This window comes from Lissotriton helveticus, chromosome 9, assembly GCF_964261635.1.
Source record: "Lissotriton helveticus chromosome 9, aLisHel1.1, whole genome shotgun sequence".
In the NCBI taxonomy this organism is placed as follows: Eukaryota; Metazoa; Chordata; class Amphibia; order Caudata; family Salamandridae; genus Lissotriton; species Lissotriton helveticus.
Genome location: NC_136070.1, coordinates 630708790 through 630722332, shown reverse-complemented (window position 1 = coordinate 630722332; position 13543 = coordinate 630708790). Strand labels below are relative to the sequence as shown.

At 49.8% G+C, this 13543-nt stretch overlaps 1 protein-coding gene across 1 annotated transcript in view; it reads left to right on the top strand.

Annotated features, from left to right (window-relative positions):
• The window catches only part of BANF1 (barrier to autointegration nuclear assembly factor 1), a 69257-nt gene that overhangs the window by 15938 nt on the left and 39776 nt on the right, over window positions 1-13543 (top strand). Inside the window, exon 2 of the mRNA XM_078660693.1 lies at window positions 1788-1929. Coding sequence (XP_078516819.1) covers window positions 1804-1929 — 126 coding nt within the window. The 5' untranslated portion in view covers window positions 1788-1803. The remainder of the gene's footprint in view (window positions 1-1787; window positions 1930-13543) is intronic.

The window sequence follows — 13543 nt, the reverse complement described above, 5'->3', positions numbered from 1 at the left end:
CAGAGAAATACAAGTGGTAATTACAAATGTTCTACTGGTCTGTATTCCCAAATGACTCCTGATAAAAATGGTACTTCACTTGTGTGGGTAGGCCTGCAGCAGGAAAGGGCTATAAACACAACATAGACTCACTACATTTTTTTTATCACTGGAAACTGGCCCTTTTGTTAATGTGGGTAGCTGTGAATTTTGAGCCCTAGCTCAGCAGCCACCTGTGGAAACCTAGACAAACTACATTTTTTAAAACTATACACATAGGGGAATCCAGGGTAGGTTGACTTGTACGGCTCCCACCAGGTTTTCTTATCTAGAAACATGTGTAAACCTCTCACTTTGACTAAATATGAACATTTCCTCACGCTCTTGTGAGGAAAAACGTCTGGAAACTGAGGAGCCACACTTTTCCTACCACTCAGTACCCCCGCTCCCCCAAAGTCTCCCGATTAAAAAATGGTACCTCACGTGTGTGTGTTTGCCTAGTACCTACAAAAGAAAAGGCCCCAAAATAGTGTGGAGACATCAACATTTCCTATCATAAAAACGATCTAATTAATGTTTAAGGTAACAGTTTTTTTTATTGGCTGGGGGATCAACAGCCACCCAGCAAATCCTACCAAACTCATCCATTTTGAAAACTAGACACTCAGGAGAGTCCAGAAGGGTATGCTTTCAGAGGATCCCACAACGTTTTCTTACTCGCAATGCCCTGCAAACCTCAAACTTTGCCTAAAATTGCACTTTCCTTGCATTTGTGCGACGTAAACTTCTGGAATCATTAGGAACCCTCAAAATTCCTACCACCCACTTGTCACATTAAAAATGCTACCTCACTTCTGTGGCTGGGCCCAGTACACGCAACAGGCAAGCATGAAACCAAGGTCAATGGGACTATCAGGGAGCGACTCATTTACCCTAGTTTGATTAATGCTGTTGGTGGTCAAGAACAAGTCACACAAGTGGGGTAGCATTTTTTATCGGGGGCTGGGTGGTTGGAATTTTGTGGGTCTCCTTTGGCGGTCCACTAGGGAAAGGTACAGTTGGAAAGGGTAGATTACACCTGAGCACTGAAAGTGAAATGAGCTGATCTGCTTGTTTTACTTTCGTTCTGTAATGACAAAATTACAGACAAAAACGACTGCATTGATTGCTGGCGAAGCTCTTAAAGCGGAAATGAATAAAAGGAAATCTTTTGGTGCTCCCACCAGTGGGATTTCCTTAAAGTAGTGCAAAGGCGTACTGGAACCATCCTCCGCACCCGAGCGCTACTGCTCTGAATAGGGCAAGAGCACACAAAGATGGAAGTTCTCTCCAAACTGAAGAGAAAACGTCTACAGTCCCGTCTCGATATTAAGCTTGTTCGAGGGTTGACAGGCTCAGCTGAAGTCTCTAAAACCTATTTCAAATTTGCAGGAACAATGTATATTGGGAGGTTTTTTTTTGTAGTCTTCACATAACAGCCTGTAATTGGAGGAGAGAAAAGACATTGTCTATACATGGGTAGAATATGGGTCTTGGGATCTCTGACTGGTTGGGATTTGACACATTGTGTTTGCCACTAGAGCATGTTCCTATGTGACTCAAATGCTCTTCCTGTGGCCTGTTTCTTCGGTGTTTGTCATTCTGTCCAGTTAAGTAGTCATGTATTGTGGCAGTTAAACAGGATTGGCGGATATTTGCAGTTGCCAAACAACATTGCCTAGTCTCAAGACCTCAACAGAAACCTGTTTTGTAACTGGAGGTTAGATTATATTCCGGCTGTTGACTTGGTTTTTTGTTTTACCCTGCAGAGCTGAATCCACCACAATGTCGTCTACCTCTCAGAAACACCGAGACTTCGTAGCAGAGCCTATGGGAGAGAAACCAGTGCATTGTCTTGCTGGTATTGGAGACACTCTGGGTGGTCGTCTGGAAGAAAAGGGCTTTGATAAGGTAAGTTTTCTTTTTGTTGATCACATGCGAATGTGTGCAATTTGTACATCGGAGTTTAATTTAGATCCTTTTTGTATTTTTATTCTTTTGCGCTCTATTGTTTGTTCCAAATCTGAGATTTTTCGCACATTAAATTGAAATGTGGCGTGCATGTCTGTAACACTTTTGCAGTTACATTCAAACCTGTTCTAGAATTGTTAGGTTAACTCATTTATCTGCCCCCTTGTGCTGTTAACTAGTCTGGGTTTGGAAACATGACTGGCAGTGAAATGACCACTAATGTATATTGTGCAAAATCTGTCATAGAAAGAAGGCTCAAGCAGGTGCTTGACTCCACTTTTTACATAATCTAACCTGATTAGAGTTGCTAATGCTCTTGATTCTTTCAGTGATTGTGTGGGTGTGGTGTGTTTTTTGTGTGTTTTTTTTTTTTTAAATTACAAATACAACCATGATCATGGCTGATAACGTTTTTCTGTCCCGAACAATATGGGCATAATGCAACATTGAGTTTCCTGCGCGCAGATACTTAATTTCCAAGTATGTGGATGACCTGTTTTTTATAAAAGACCCTTGCATAAAAGTAAACTCAATCATTCAGGATGTTGTCCATTTTGGAAGCTATTCTGGTGCATGGATAAATTGAGCAAAACCAGACACATTCCAGTAACAGAGGAGACGTTTGTATTTGTGTGGATCTTACAGCTTATACGGTGGAAAGGATTGGTACAGTATCTGGGAACCCTGTGTATGGAGACCTGGAGCTGATAGTTTATCATAATTATGTAATGGTATTGGACAAACCTGCTTTGCAAATTGACTGGTGGGTCGCCCTTTCATTAGTCAGTCAGTATAGCTTTATTCGTTTTGGTTGAAAATCATAAAAGCGTACAGTTAAAAAAACAGTTTCAAGTAAAAACATAGATACAATAACACATAATATATGAAGTTAAAAAGTTTTTACCCAGCCTGTGGGGATAAATATCTTAATTATAGCGCACTTTTCACAGGTTAAGCTTAAATCAAACCGTAATTAATAGGGGTTCCAATACTTGCGACTATAAAACAACGATTCCTGTCTGGTATAGGTGGGAAAGCTACGGCCACTCCTCTGCCCATTATCATGTTGCAGCCTTCCTTTAGGCTGGGTGTGGGGTTGCACCGCATTCTAGGGTAAAAATCATGCAGATCCCAGACGGAGATTGGGCTGTTACCCACTTGAGGTGCACATGTACGCAGGTATGGGACAATGTCTCTCTGCCTAAATCTAACAAGTACTAGGTCGCCATCGATGTCCTTTGGGAGGGAACCCAGCCAACCCACCCTTCTGACGCTCAGTATTGTACCCTCAAGCTTAGGTGGCAGGGGTCTGTTTTTTGCCAAGCAAAATTTTACCTTATTCAGCAGATCACATTGTCTCTCGGTTTTCCCAGGTGTAAGTAATGGAACTCCCGCGAGGACACATACAAACGGAGCTGCCTCCGGAGGGAGTTGGATAGGGGTAGCTTTTTTGTGCTGTGCTCTAGGAGCAGTAATCTGTGGAAAAAGGGGTTTTAAAAAAGTTTTATGAGCTATTGACACTGGTGCGTTAGGGACTATTGGTTAAGTTGGAGCCCTTTTTTCTTGCGAGATTGGCTTGGGGTCATTGGGAGTAGTAGATGGATGGGAGCAATTCGATGTTATGAAGCATTTATTGGCTAGCAAGTTAGATTTAATGGTTTCCTCCATTCCAGTCAGCCTGTCCACTAGTATGTTTATTTTTTCTATTAGTGGTGATATAATAGAGCTAACCAGTTGTTCAATAAGGGATAGTAAGTCCTGCTGTGGAGGAGAAGCTGGAACGGCTAATTTATCGACAGCCTCGGGAGTTGTGGAAGAATTGCTGACTGGAGCTGTGGGGCTAGAGCACAATTTTTGGAAGTTTGATTGATTCCCAATATAATTAACCCCACTATGTTTCCTTTTAACAGATGGAAATTGAGGGGATGCTATACTTTGGGTGTTTTTCTGTGTTGGCTTTTTTGGATGAAGGGATGGGCTGCAGGGGACTAGCAGTATCAGATAATTCACAGGAGCTTTCAGCAGGACGCGGCGATTCCACTAAAGCATGTTTCGTTTTACACAGGGTGTTTAGGTCATCTAACCATGCAAAAGTGTACTCTGTGTCTACTGTTAGTGTGGGCTGAGGAGATACGCCTTTATCAACTTCTCTAGCAATGGGCAAGGTTGAGCCATCTATATTAACCCCCTCGCGAGTCATAGTGTAATTAGGGTAAATCGGGATAGTTATTGGCAGATGTTAAGCTTCGGAAGGAGGAATGTACTTGGTGAGGGCCAAAGTCAATATGCGGAAAACCAAAGGGAGCAAATGTCTTTCTTTACCTCTTCGTAACAATGAGCCAAGGGGAGTGGCCCCGTCCCGTCCGCCTCTGGCCTCTGAGGGCCACAGAGGGCCCGCCCTTAGCCCGGGCTTCGCCCGGCGCGGACCCGCGACGCGGGTACTGGAGTCCTTTAGAAGCGCTGCGTGGTGGCGTGTTCCGCCGCTAGGGCGTCTGGGTACTGAAGTTCCCGGGTCGATAACGCCCCCCTCACACTGCGGCCGCTGGTCTGGGCTTGCGGCGGAGGGGAGCGCTTGGGCGTTGGAACTGTGGTGGTCTGGTCGCCAAGGTATGCCTCCCAAAGGTTTTCGTGTCCCCCGCTCCACCGGTACTGGAGTCCTTTAGAAGCGCCTCCTGGCGCCGGAAATCCGTGTGGCGGTGTGTTCCGCCACTAGGGCGTCTGGGTACTGTAGTTCCCGGGTCGATTACGCCCCCCTCACACTGCGGCTGCTGGTCTGGGCTTGCGGAGGGGAGCGCTGGGGCGTTGGAGCTGTAGTGGTCTGGTCGCCGAGGTATGCCCCCCAAAGGTTTTCGTGTCCCCCTTTCATTAACTTTGGCTGGTAATGGGGCATTGTTCGAAATGATTCTCCCAAAGCTAGTCTCTTTTTTTGTGACTATTGTAATCCCTATAGGTAAACCCATCATACTCTTAACAGGATCGGAAACCTTGTAGGAAACATTAGGGTTTTCTTAACACTGGTTGAGTGCATTTATCACAACCTCGCTTTGCATTTAAATGCGCGTCGAAATTTGAAATACATTCTGGTACAAACAAGACCACGTGAAAAACAGACCTCTACACAAAGAACCCTATGGGAACTTACTCCCGATACAGGGGACACCATCCCTGTAGATCATGTAGTGTTTTCTCTTCACTCAACAGCCGAAAGAGGTGTGACTAGGCACTGACTCTGTATGGACACAGACAACACACACACTGTAACTATTTATTTGATTACTTGCCCCTGTAATCTCCGTTAGGGGGTGGGTGAGGGGGTGGTATGACCAGAGCAATTAAAGTCCTATTGTGTAACGTAGAAGTACTATCCGCTGTGTACGAAGTACCACAATGGTGTGTAACCATTTCAATGAACTCACACACTCCTTATGATTTGAAATATTTATCCTGGAAGCAAATTCCATGTGGGATGCTACATATCTTTTCACCAAAGCACAACGTTGGGTTTTCCGTCCGAGGACAAATAGTATTGGTCTTAATGACAAAATACCTTGTTGTGAGATGTAACTTTACACTTGAGCAAAAATTAATCTTGGGCCTGCTCTAATGTAAACATCCGTCCATGACCCCCTAACCTTTCACACACTGATTGCCGTATCCCCTTTTTAGGTCGAGCATGGGCAGCACATGCGCTGCTGCGATCCATGCAATAGTGGAGTATGGCTTTGAAACCCTGCCCACTCTCGACCCGTATTTTTAATTGGCTTGTGTCCTTGTTCTTCTTAAACGCTGGCTTCCAAGTCATTATGCTTGTTGGTCCCTCCTTGGTATCTGTATCTGTCGCCATGTCTCCATTTGTAACCTCCCATAACGACTGTGTCTGTAACTGGTGTTCTTACATAGTGCTCACCGACTTATAAAGCAGACTGTTTTATTTAATGCTCTCAATGTAATGGGTCTTGCATTTGCGAGAGTTTAAGCTATTGCGTTGCTGTTGGACCTGCGATGGGCAAGCCCAGCACAAAGGGGGTAGCTTGGCTCAAGTGACAAGGCAAGTGAAGGCTGTAGTGTTAAGCCGACTCTGACCCAATAATAACTCCTTGTACATCCACACCAAAAAAGACACCACACCACTGCTGTAGAAAAATACGATTCCTTTATATAAAAGTTCTTTGTTGTAAATAGGGTTGACTGGAAAGCACATATACATTTCTTTTGGTCATACAGTTCTGGTAATAAATAGTATTAATAAATAGAATAACTTCAGGAATGAATATCAGAATAAATATCAGAATAAATATTGGTTCATTTACATAAACAACCACATGTTTCTTCTGGTATCGCTGCCACCAATTAAATACTTTCGAATCATTACATCTGCAATACGTCTCAAATGGGAAAGAAAACTCTTACAGTTTATGCTGTTTTCAATGACCAGGTATACGGCTTCTCTGAGCACAAAATAAGGTATGCGCGTATATCTAGAAGGCAAGGAAACACAGTAAATACATCATTTGCACTCGGCGGTCACCGGGATAGGATCTCTGCTTTGCCGGTGAAGTCTATGCACGCCTACGGGCTTTAGCACCACTTGAGCACAGGCGGCACCAGTTCAAAGTCATTAGACTGACGAACGGGCTGCCGGAGAGGTCACACAACCTTCGCACACAGTCAAGTGAATGCCGGTTCACAGTTCCTTCACAACGCTGCATTCACTATGAGGAAACGGGCCCACCTCACATCGGCTGCAATTCAAGATACGATTCAGTCTGGCACAGCACTCCTCTCGTTAGCGACGGGGCTCTCAGGGGCTCCACGGACCTCCCTCCGACTTCTGCATTCAGGGTGGTTCCCGCCCACAACTACAGCTCCCGGGTCACTGGGGAGTGGCAGAGACGCTAGTCCCGCCCAACGAAGGCCGGCCTTTCCCCGCCCCGGCGCACCACCTCACCTTCTATCTACGCAGGAAGCGCTCTACGCTGGTGGGGCTCGGAGACGTCCGAGCTCCCCTCTAGAGGCACCTGACGTGAAGGGGGCACAGCTGGCGGTCGCGGCGAACTTGCTCTCGCCTTGGGACTCGATAAGTCGATCACAGTTCACCACCGGGGGGGGGCGGAGAGGCACACGAATCTGGCCAGTGTCTTTGGGGCCAATGAGGTACTCGCTGGGCAGGCGCTGTAGGCGCTAGGTCACTTCTCACGTAGCTGACTGGAACGCCAGTCAGCCACAACGCCAGCAACCCTTTGCTGCTCTACTGCCTGCGCTACCAGCCACCTCAGAGGTCAACAGGGCTGGTGTCAAGTCTGGAATCTCTTAATCCTTCATTCCATCTAAAATGGCCGCCAGGGACTGGGCCTTATATAGCCAGTGCCCTGGGGTACTGGCACGAGCCAGAAGGTTCTAGAACCTTCTCTGGCTGTGACAATGACATGGCACTCTTGAGGGGTATTTAGGACACTCACAGCCACCGTACTGGGGTTCTAGAGCAGCCATTTTGTGTACCTGAGGAAAATAAAGGAATTCCTGTCAGAAATGCGCGCCAAACAAAGGGCGCCAAAACCTCAAGAGGCCAGGGTTCATGAAGGCTCCAATGGGAGTCGCTTCACATGAGGAAAAAGGGTGTCCACCATTTTAGTTCCATTTATACAGGTTGACAACCCCAGTTTGTAGTGCCACAGGTTTGGGCCAGGCGCCTTGTAAATAGGTGCCACAAACCTTGTGAGCAACTGGGCGTCAAGGAACATCTAACCCCATGAGACAACACATAAAAAGTCCTGGTAGACAAATAAAAAGCGACAAATTTTGGGGGTTACAGGGGAACAAAAGAAATCATAGTGGTGAGGAGACTCTCAGAAGCAGACTGGTCTAACACGCGTGTCGTCCCCCCCCCCCCCCCCCCCCCAGCTGAAAGTGGGGAGAGCTACCCAACCCCTTGGGAGTCCTCAACACTAAGGCGGAAATACCTGGAGAGACCGTCTGCATTGGCGTGGTCAACTCCGGGCCGGTGTTCCACCCGAAAGTCCATTCCCTGTAGGGAGATAGACCACCTCAACAGTTTGGGATTTTCCCCCTTCATTTGCATGAGCCAACGAAGGGGGGTCGGTGGTCTGTCTGAACAAGGAAGTGTGAACCAAACAAATATGGTCGCAGCTTCTTCAGTGCCCAGACCACCGCAAAGGCTTCCCGCTCGATGGTACTCCACCTCTGTTCCCGTGGAAGCAGTCTCCGTGACAGAAAGACCACGGGTTGATCCAGACCCTCCTTTTTTATTTTATTTTTTTTTTTTTTTTTTTTTAACCTTTATTGTACAGAAGGCGCTCACAGATACGGGCCTACAACCCACCGGGCCGGCCACCACAATAAAGAGACATACAAGGCAATACAGGAGTGATAACAGGATTTCTAAATAGCGCATATGAAGGCAAAGGTAACAAGTCTTCGAGCCGCCATCGCGGACAGGATAAGAGTAGGTTAATTTTGTAATGAAATAAAGGGGTTCACAGGATAAAGACAATCTTAAAAGTCCAGAGGGCCGCGGTGGGCCGTGAGCAAGCCGAAGCTTCGAATACAGGAAAAGACCAAAAGAACAGTCACATTTTGGCAAAGGCAGAATGATAGTCCCACATCAATAACAATCACAATCGCTGCTCAACGCCCTCCCACCACTACCATGGCACATAATAGTAAAACAGCGAAAGGTACGCTTACACAACTAAAAGCCCTCCGTTACAACAACCCAGAAAAGGAAAAGAAAAATGGGGGGGAAAAGGGAAAATATGGGAGGAAAAGGACATCGGAAAAAGGAGGGAGAAAAAGTGAGGGTGCAGCGTCAGTGCACGCCCCCCACGGCTAACAAAGCACCCAATACTAAGTCGGCACAAGGAACTAGTGGCAACAGGAGAAATAAATGCGTAGTAAACCGTGACAGCAGACGTACCAAAAGGGCCATGCCAGCACAAACACCCCGGGGGGCGACGTGCCGACACCGCGCCACGAAATAAGGGGATACATAAGAGCCATAGAACCAAAAAAGGAACAAGGGAAGATACAAAAAAAAAAAACACAGACCCCTCCCCCACCCCGCACAGCCCACCCTGCACCCCTGCAGAAGGCTATGGCCTACCCCCCAGCAGCGTGTCTGTCGCCCTAATTAGAACCCGAAATATAGAAGAAATAAGGAAAGAAAGAATCACTTAGATAAAAAGGGGGAGGGGAAGGGAAAACAAGGAAAAACAGCAGGAGAGGAGCCACACAATCAAAACCCTTTCAGCTCCCGCCCGAAAATACTCAGAGCCCACGGGAAGATAGTAAATACACGGATAAGCTCCAGGAACGTAAAGAAGTATCAAATATAATCATACAATTATAAACGGATCGCCCAACCATACCACAAAATAACAGTCCACAGAGGCAAGATCAGCTCAACCCTGTCCTCGCTTTTCGTCAACTGTAGTAGTCCAACGAACCAGATCACATGGAGCCGGAGGTGAAGAACAGGGAGTCGAATCAAAAATACACTCAAATCAAGGCGATCGCGATCCGGATGATCCAGATAGAACAGGAACCATCTCAGGCAAAGCAGGCACAGTTCCGATGAGAACTCGGGGAAAGCCGGTCCAGCGGCACAGTTACAGGATTTTCGTTTGGCCATGTGAGGCAAGAGAGGAAAAGGAGACCCATCGAGGTCGGTCCAGATGGGATCCGGCTGGCGAACCTCCGGAGCAGAAGGAGGCACAGGATGAAGAAGGGCCGCGGACTTCCGTACATCCACATCAACAGCAGCCTCCAGGTTCACGACCCCAAGGAAAGTTCCAGCAGCACACAACAGAGATGAAGCCGCACAAACCGGGGGGGGTCCGGCAGGTCCAGCCAAGGGACCTCTCACCAGGATAGCGACAGGTGCGGTCATGGGTGCCCCCCAGGAGCGCAGGGCGGCGAGGATGTCGCCAAGTGTAGGATCACCTTTGCAGTATTCAGAAAACGTGCCGTGCGGCGGATCCGCATCGCCAGTCCCAGCAAGGCCGAGAGTCATGGGGCCGGCCGCCATCTTAGAAGCTCGGCGGGGCCGCTGCAAACACAGATCCCCGCCCGGATACCAGCGGGGCAAAACAGGATATCGGCAGCCGCCAGCGGAGGTGCCACCAGGGCAGAAAGGGGGGTCACCAGAAGAAGGCGATGCGCCGGCACCCCACACGCCGCCGGCACCGTTCTCCGAGCCCGGGCGGAGGAACTCAAAATGGCCGGGCCAGAGAACAAAGGGGGGACGAGCCAGATGTATGGTGAACCCCGTCCAAGGAAGGCAGCGCCCCAACACCAGGCCGCAGGATCGCCGGACTAGGCCCGGGGGGCCGCAAGCGGTCTATTAGCACATCGGCCTCTCCGACTCCACACCACCACCAAGGGCCGGCAACCGCGCCCCGTCCAGCCCGGGCGCCGCCAAGGAGTGCCAGGCCCGGCCGCTCCAGAGGCCCCGAAGCAGACAGGGGCGCAACTCAGGATCCGTAACACCCAGGAGCCACCGGAGCAAACGGTAAGTGTCCGTGAGGTATCATCGTTCCACAGCACATCGTAGAATACTTCCCGGGGTAGGATTAAGCACAGGATAGTTGTTGTAGACAGGAGAGTGAACGGAGCCGAGCTAAAACGCGGCCATCTCGGACGCGAGCTTGGCTCCTCCGATCCAGACCCTCTTCATTGAGTTGCGATAGCACCGCCCCAATGCCAATGTCGGATGCATCTGTCTGGACAATGAACTCTTTTGAAAAATCTGGAGCCTTCAGGACTGGAGCTTTACACAATGCTTGTTTCAGAGTGTCGAAGGCTCGCTGGCAAGCCTCCGTCCAAATGACTCTCCTGGGTTGCTTTTTGGCCGTGAGTTCTGTAAGGGGTGCCACGATAGTGCCATACCCCTTCACGAATCGTCTGTAGTAACCTGTGAGGCCCAGGAAGGCTCGGACCTCAGTCTGGGTCTTGGGGGGTTTCCAGGCCATGATTGCCTCAATCTTCGCCTGAAGGGGCTGCACCGTTCCCGGCCCACCAAGTGTCCCAAGTACACTACCGACCCCTGTCCAATCTGACATTTGCTGGCCTTGATCGTGAAGCCAGCCCGTTCCAGGGTGTGGAGAACGGCTTGCAAGTGATCCTCCCAGCTGCTACTGAAGACGGCTATGTCATCCAAGTACGTAGCAGAGAATGACTCCATCCCGGTGAGGATCGTGTTCACCAGCCGCTGAAAAGTGGCAGGAGCGTTCTTGAGCCCAAAGGGCATGACGCAAAACTGGTAGTGTCCATCAGGCGTGGAGAAGGCTGACCTTTCCTTGGCTCCATCAGACATGGGAATCTGCCAGTACCCTGCAGTGAGGTCAATGGTACTGAGATATTGGGCAGCTCCCAACCGGTCAATCAATTCATCCGCCCGAGGGATCGGATGAGCATCCGTTTTGGTTACCGAATTTAGTCCTCGGTAGTCCACACAGAATCTCAATTCTGGTGTGGTGCCAGGTGGGGCAGCTTTAGGAACTAACACCACCGGGCTAGACCAAGGGCTACTTGAAGGTGCGATGACTCCTAGCTCCAGCATCTTAGCTACTTCGCTTTGGATACTGGCCTTCACCTTGTCAGACAGCCGGTAAGACTTTGACTTCACAGGTGGGCTGTCCCCTGTGTCCACGTCGTGGGTACACAAGTGGGTCTTACCCGGGACAAGGGAGAACAGAGGAGCGAATGACCCCAAGACCTGGCGACATTCCCTCCACTGACCCATCCATTTCTTGAGACGCAAAAAGGTCGGGAAGAGGCTCTGTGTCCTCTTCCTCCGATCCGTCAGTCACCATAACCAACATGACTTCGGGCCTCTCGTAGTGGGGCTTGAGGCGATTAGCATGTAACACCCGATGCGGATGCCGAGGGGTCTTTACGTCCACCAGATAGGTAGACTTGCCCTTCTCCAATACGTCGTAGGGGCCTGTCCAACGATCCTGGAGGGCACTCAGCTCTCCAGGCTCCATCACCCACACCTTCTAGCCAGGCTCCAACTCCACTGGGTGAGCGTTGTGGTCATACCACGCTTTCATAACTGCCTGACTGGCTTCCAAGTTGTCAGAAGCTTGCTTCCACAACTTAGCCATTTGGCTTCGGAAGGCCAGCATGTAGCTCACCACATCCTGGGGAACTTTCCGGGGAGAGCTTTCCCAGGAGTCTCTCACCAGGCTGAGAGGTCCACGTACAGGGTGCCCGTACAAAAGCTTGCAGGGGCTGAAGCCCACTCCCTTTTGCGGCACTTCCTGTAGGAAAAGAGCAAACCGGGTAGGAGGACGTCCCATTTCCTCCGCAGGCTTTCGGATAGACTTCTGATCATACCCTTCAAGGTTTGGTTGAACCTTTCCACAAGACCATTGGTCTGTGGGTGATAAGGAGTGGTGAACCTGTAAGTCACTCCACACTCCTTCCACATGGCCCGCATATATGCTGACAGGAAGTTGGTCCCCCTGTCAGACACAACTTCCTTGGGGAATCCCACTCTGGTGAAGATCCCCATCAGGGCCTTGGCCACTACTGGTGCAGTAATGGTTCTCAGAGGGATTGCCTCTGGATACCTTGTGGCGTGATCCACCAGGACCAGGATAAACCTGTGACCGGATGATGTAGGTGGATCTAGGGGCCCAGCAATGTCGATGCCCACCCTTTCAAAGGGGGTGCCAACGACGGGAAGTGGTTCCAGGGGAGCCTTCAGCTTTGTCCCTGTTTTCCCATTGGCTTGGCTTGGCATGACAAGCACGACCGACAGTATGTGTCGGACGCCACCCTCATTCGAGGCCAATAAAAGTGGGGGACAAGCCGGGCAAAGGTCTTGTCCTGACCCAAGTGTCCTGCCAAGGGAATCTCATGAGCCAACTCTAATAGGAAGGCTCGGTAACACTGTGGGACTACCAGGGCCCGTGACAGTCCGTGCACTGGCGCCCTGGGTTCACTGTAGAGGAGACCATCCTCCCAGTAAACACGATAGTTCCCAGACTCGTTACCTGCTGCCTGGGCTTCAGCCTGTTGCCTCAGACCCTCGAGGGTGGGACATTCCCTTTGTCCCTTGCTCAGTTCCTCCCTGGATGGTCCTCCTTCCTCTCGCCACTCAGCGGGGATAGGCAAGTCCTCCAACGGAACCATGTCCTCCTCCGTGGACTCCGGGTGGCCTATCCATCTCACGGGGCATGGACATCGAGGCAGGCTCCTCCTGTCCTCGAAATGTTCCCTCATCAGCAGCTGGGTGGGCCATTGTTCCAGGCTCCAACCCACGCGACTTCTCCTCCCAAGCAGCCGCAGACCTGGTACTCACACAGGCCCAATCAGGTGTACCCAGCATCTCAGTATGAGTCCGGTATTCCACCTCCTTCCAAGCATTGTGCTCCATATCATTGCCCAGCAGACAATCGACTGGCACGGCGGGGCTTGCGGCGGCAACTCGAAGTGAACCTGCAACCCCTCCCCACTCAAAGGGAACCTCGGCCACAGGATAGTGGCCCATTCTGCTGTCAGCCATCGCGGCCGGATGAAGTACGCCTGG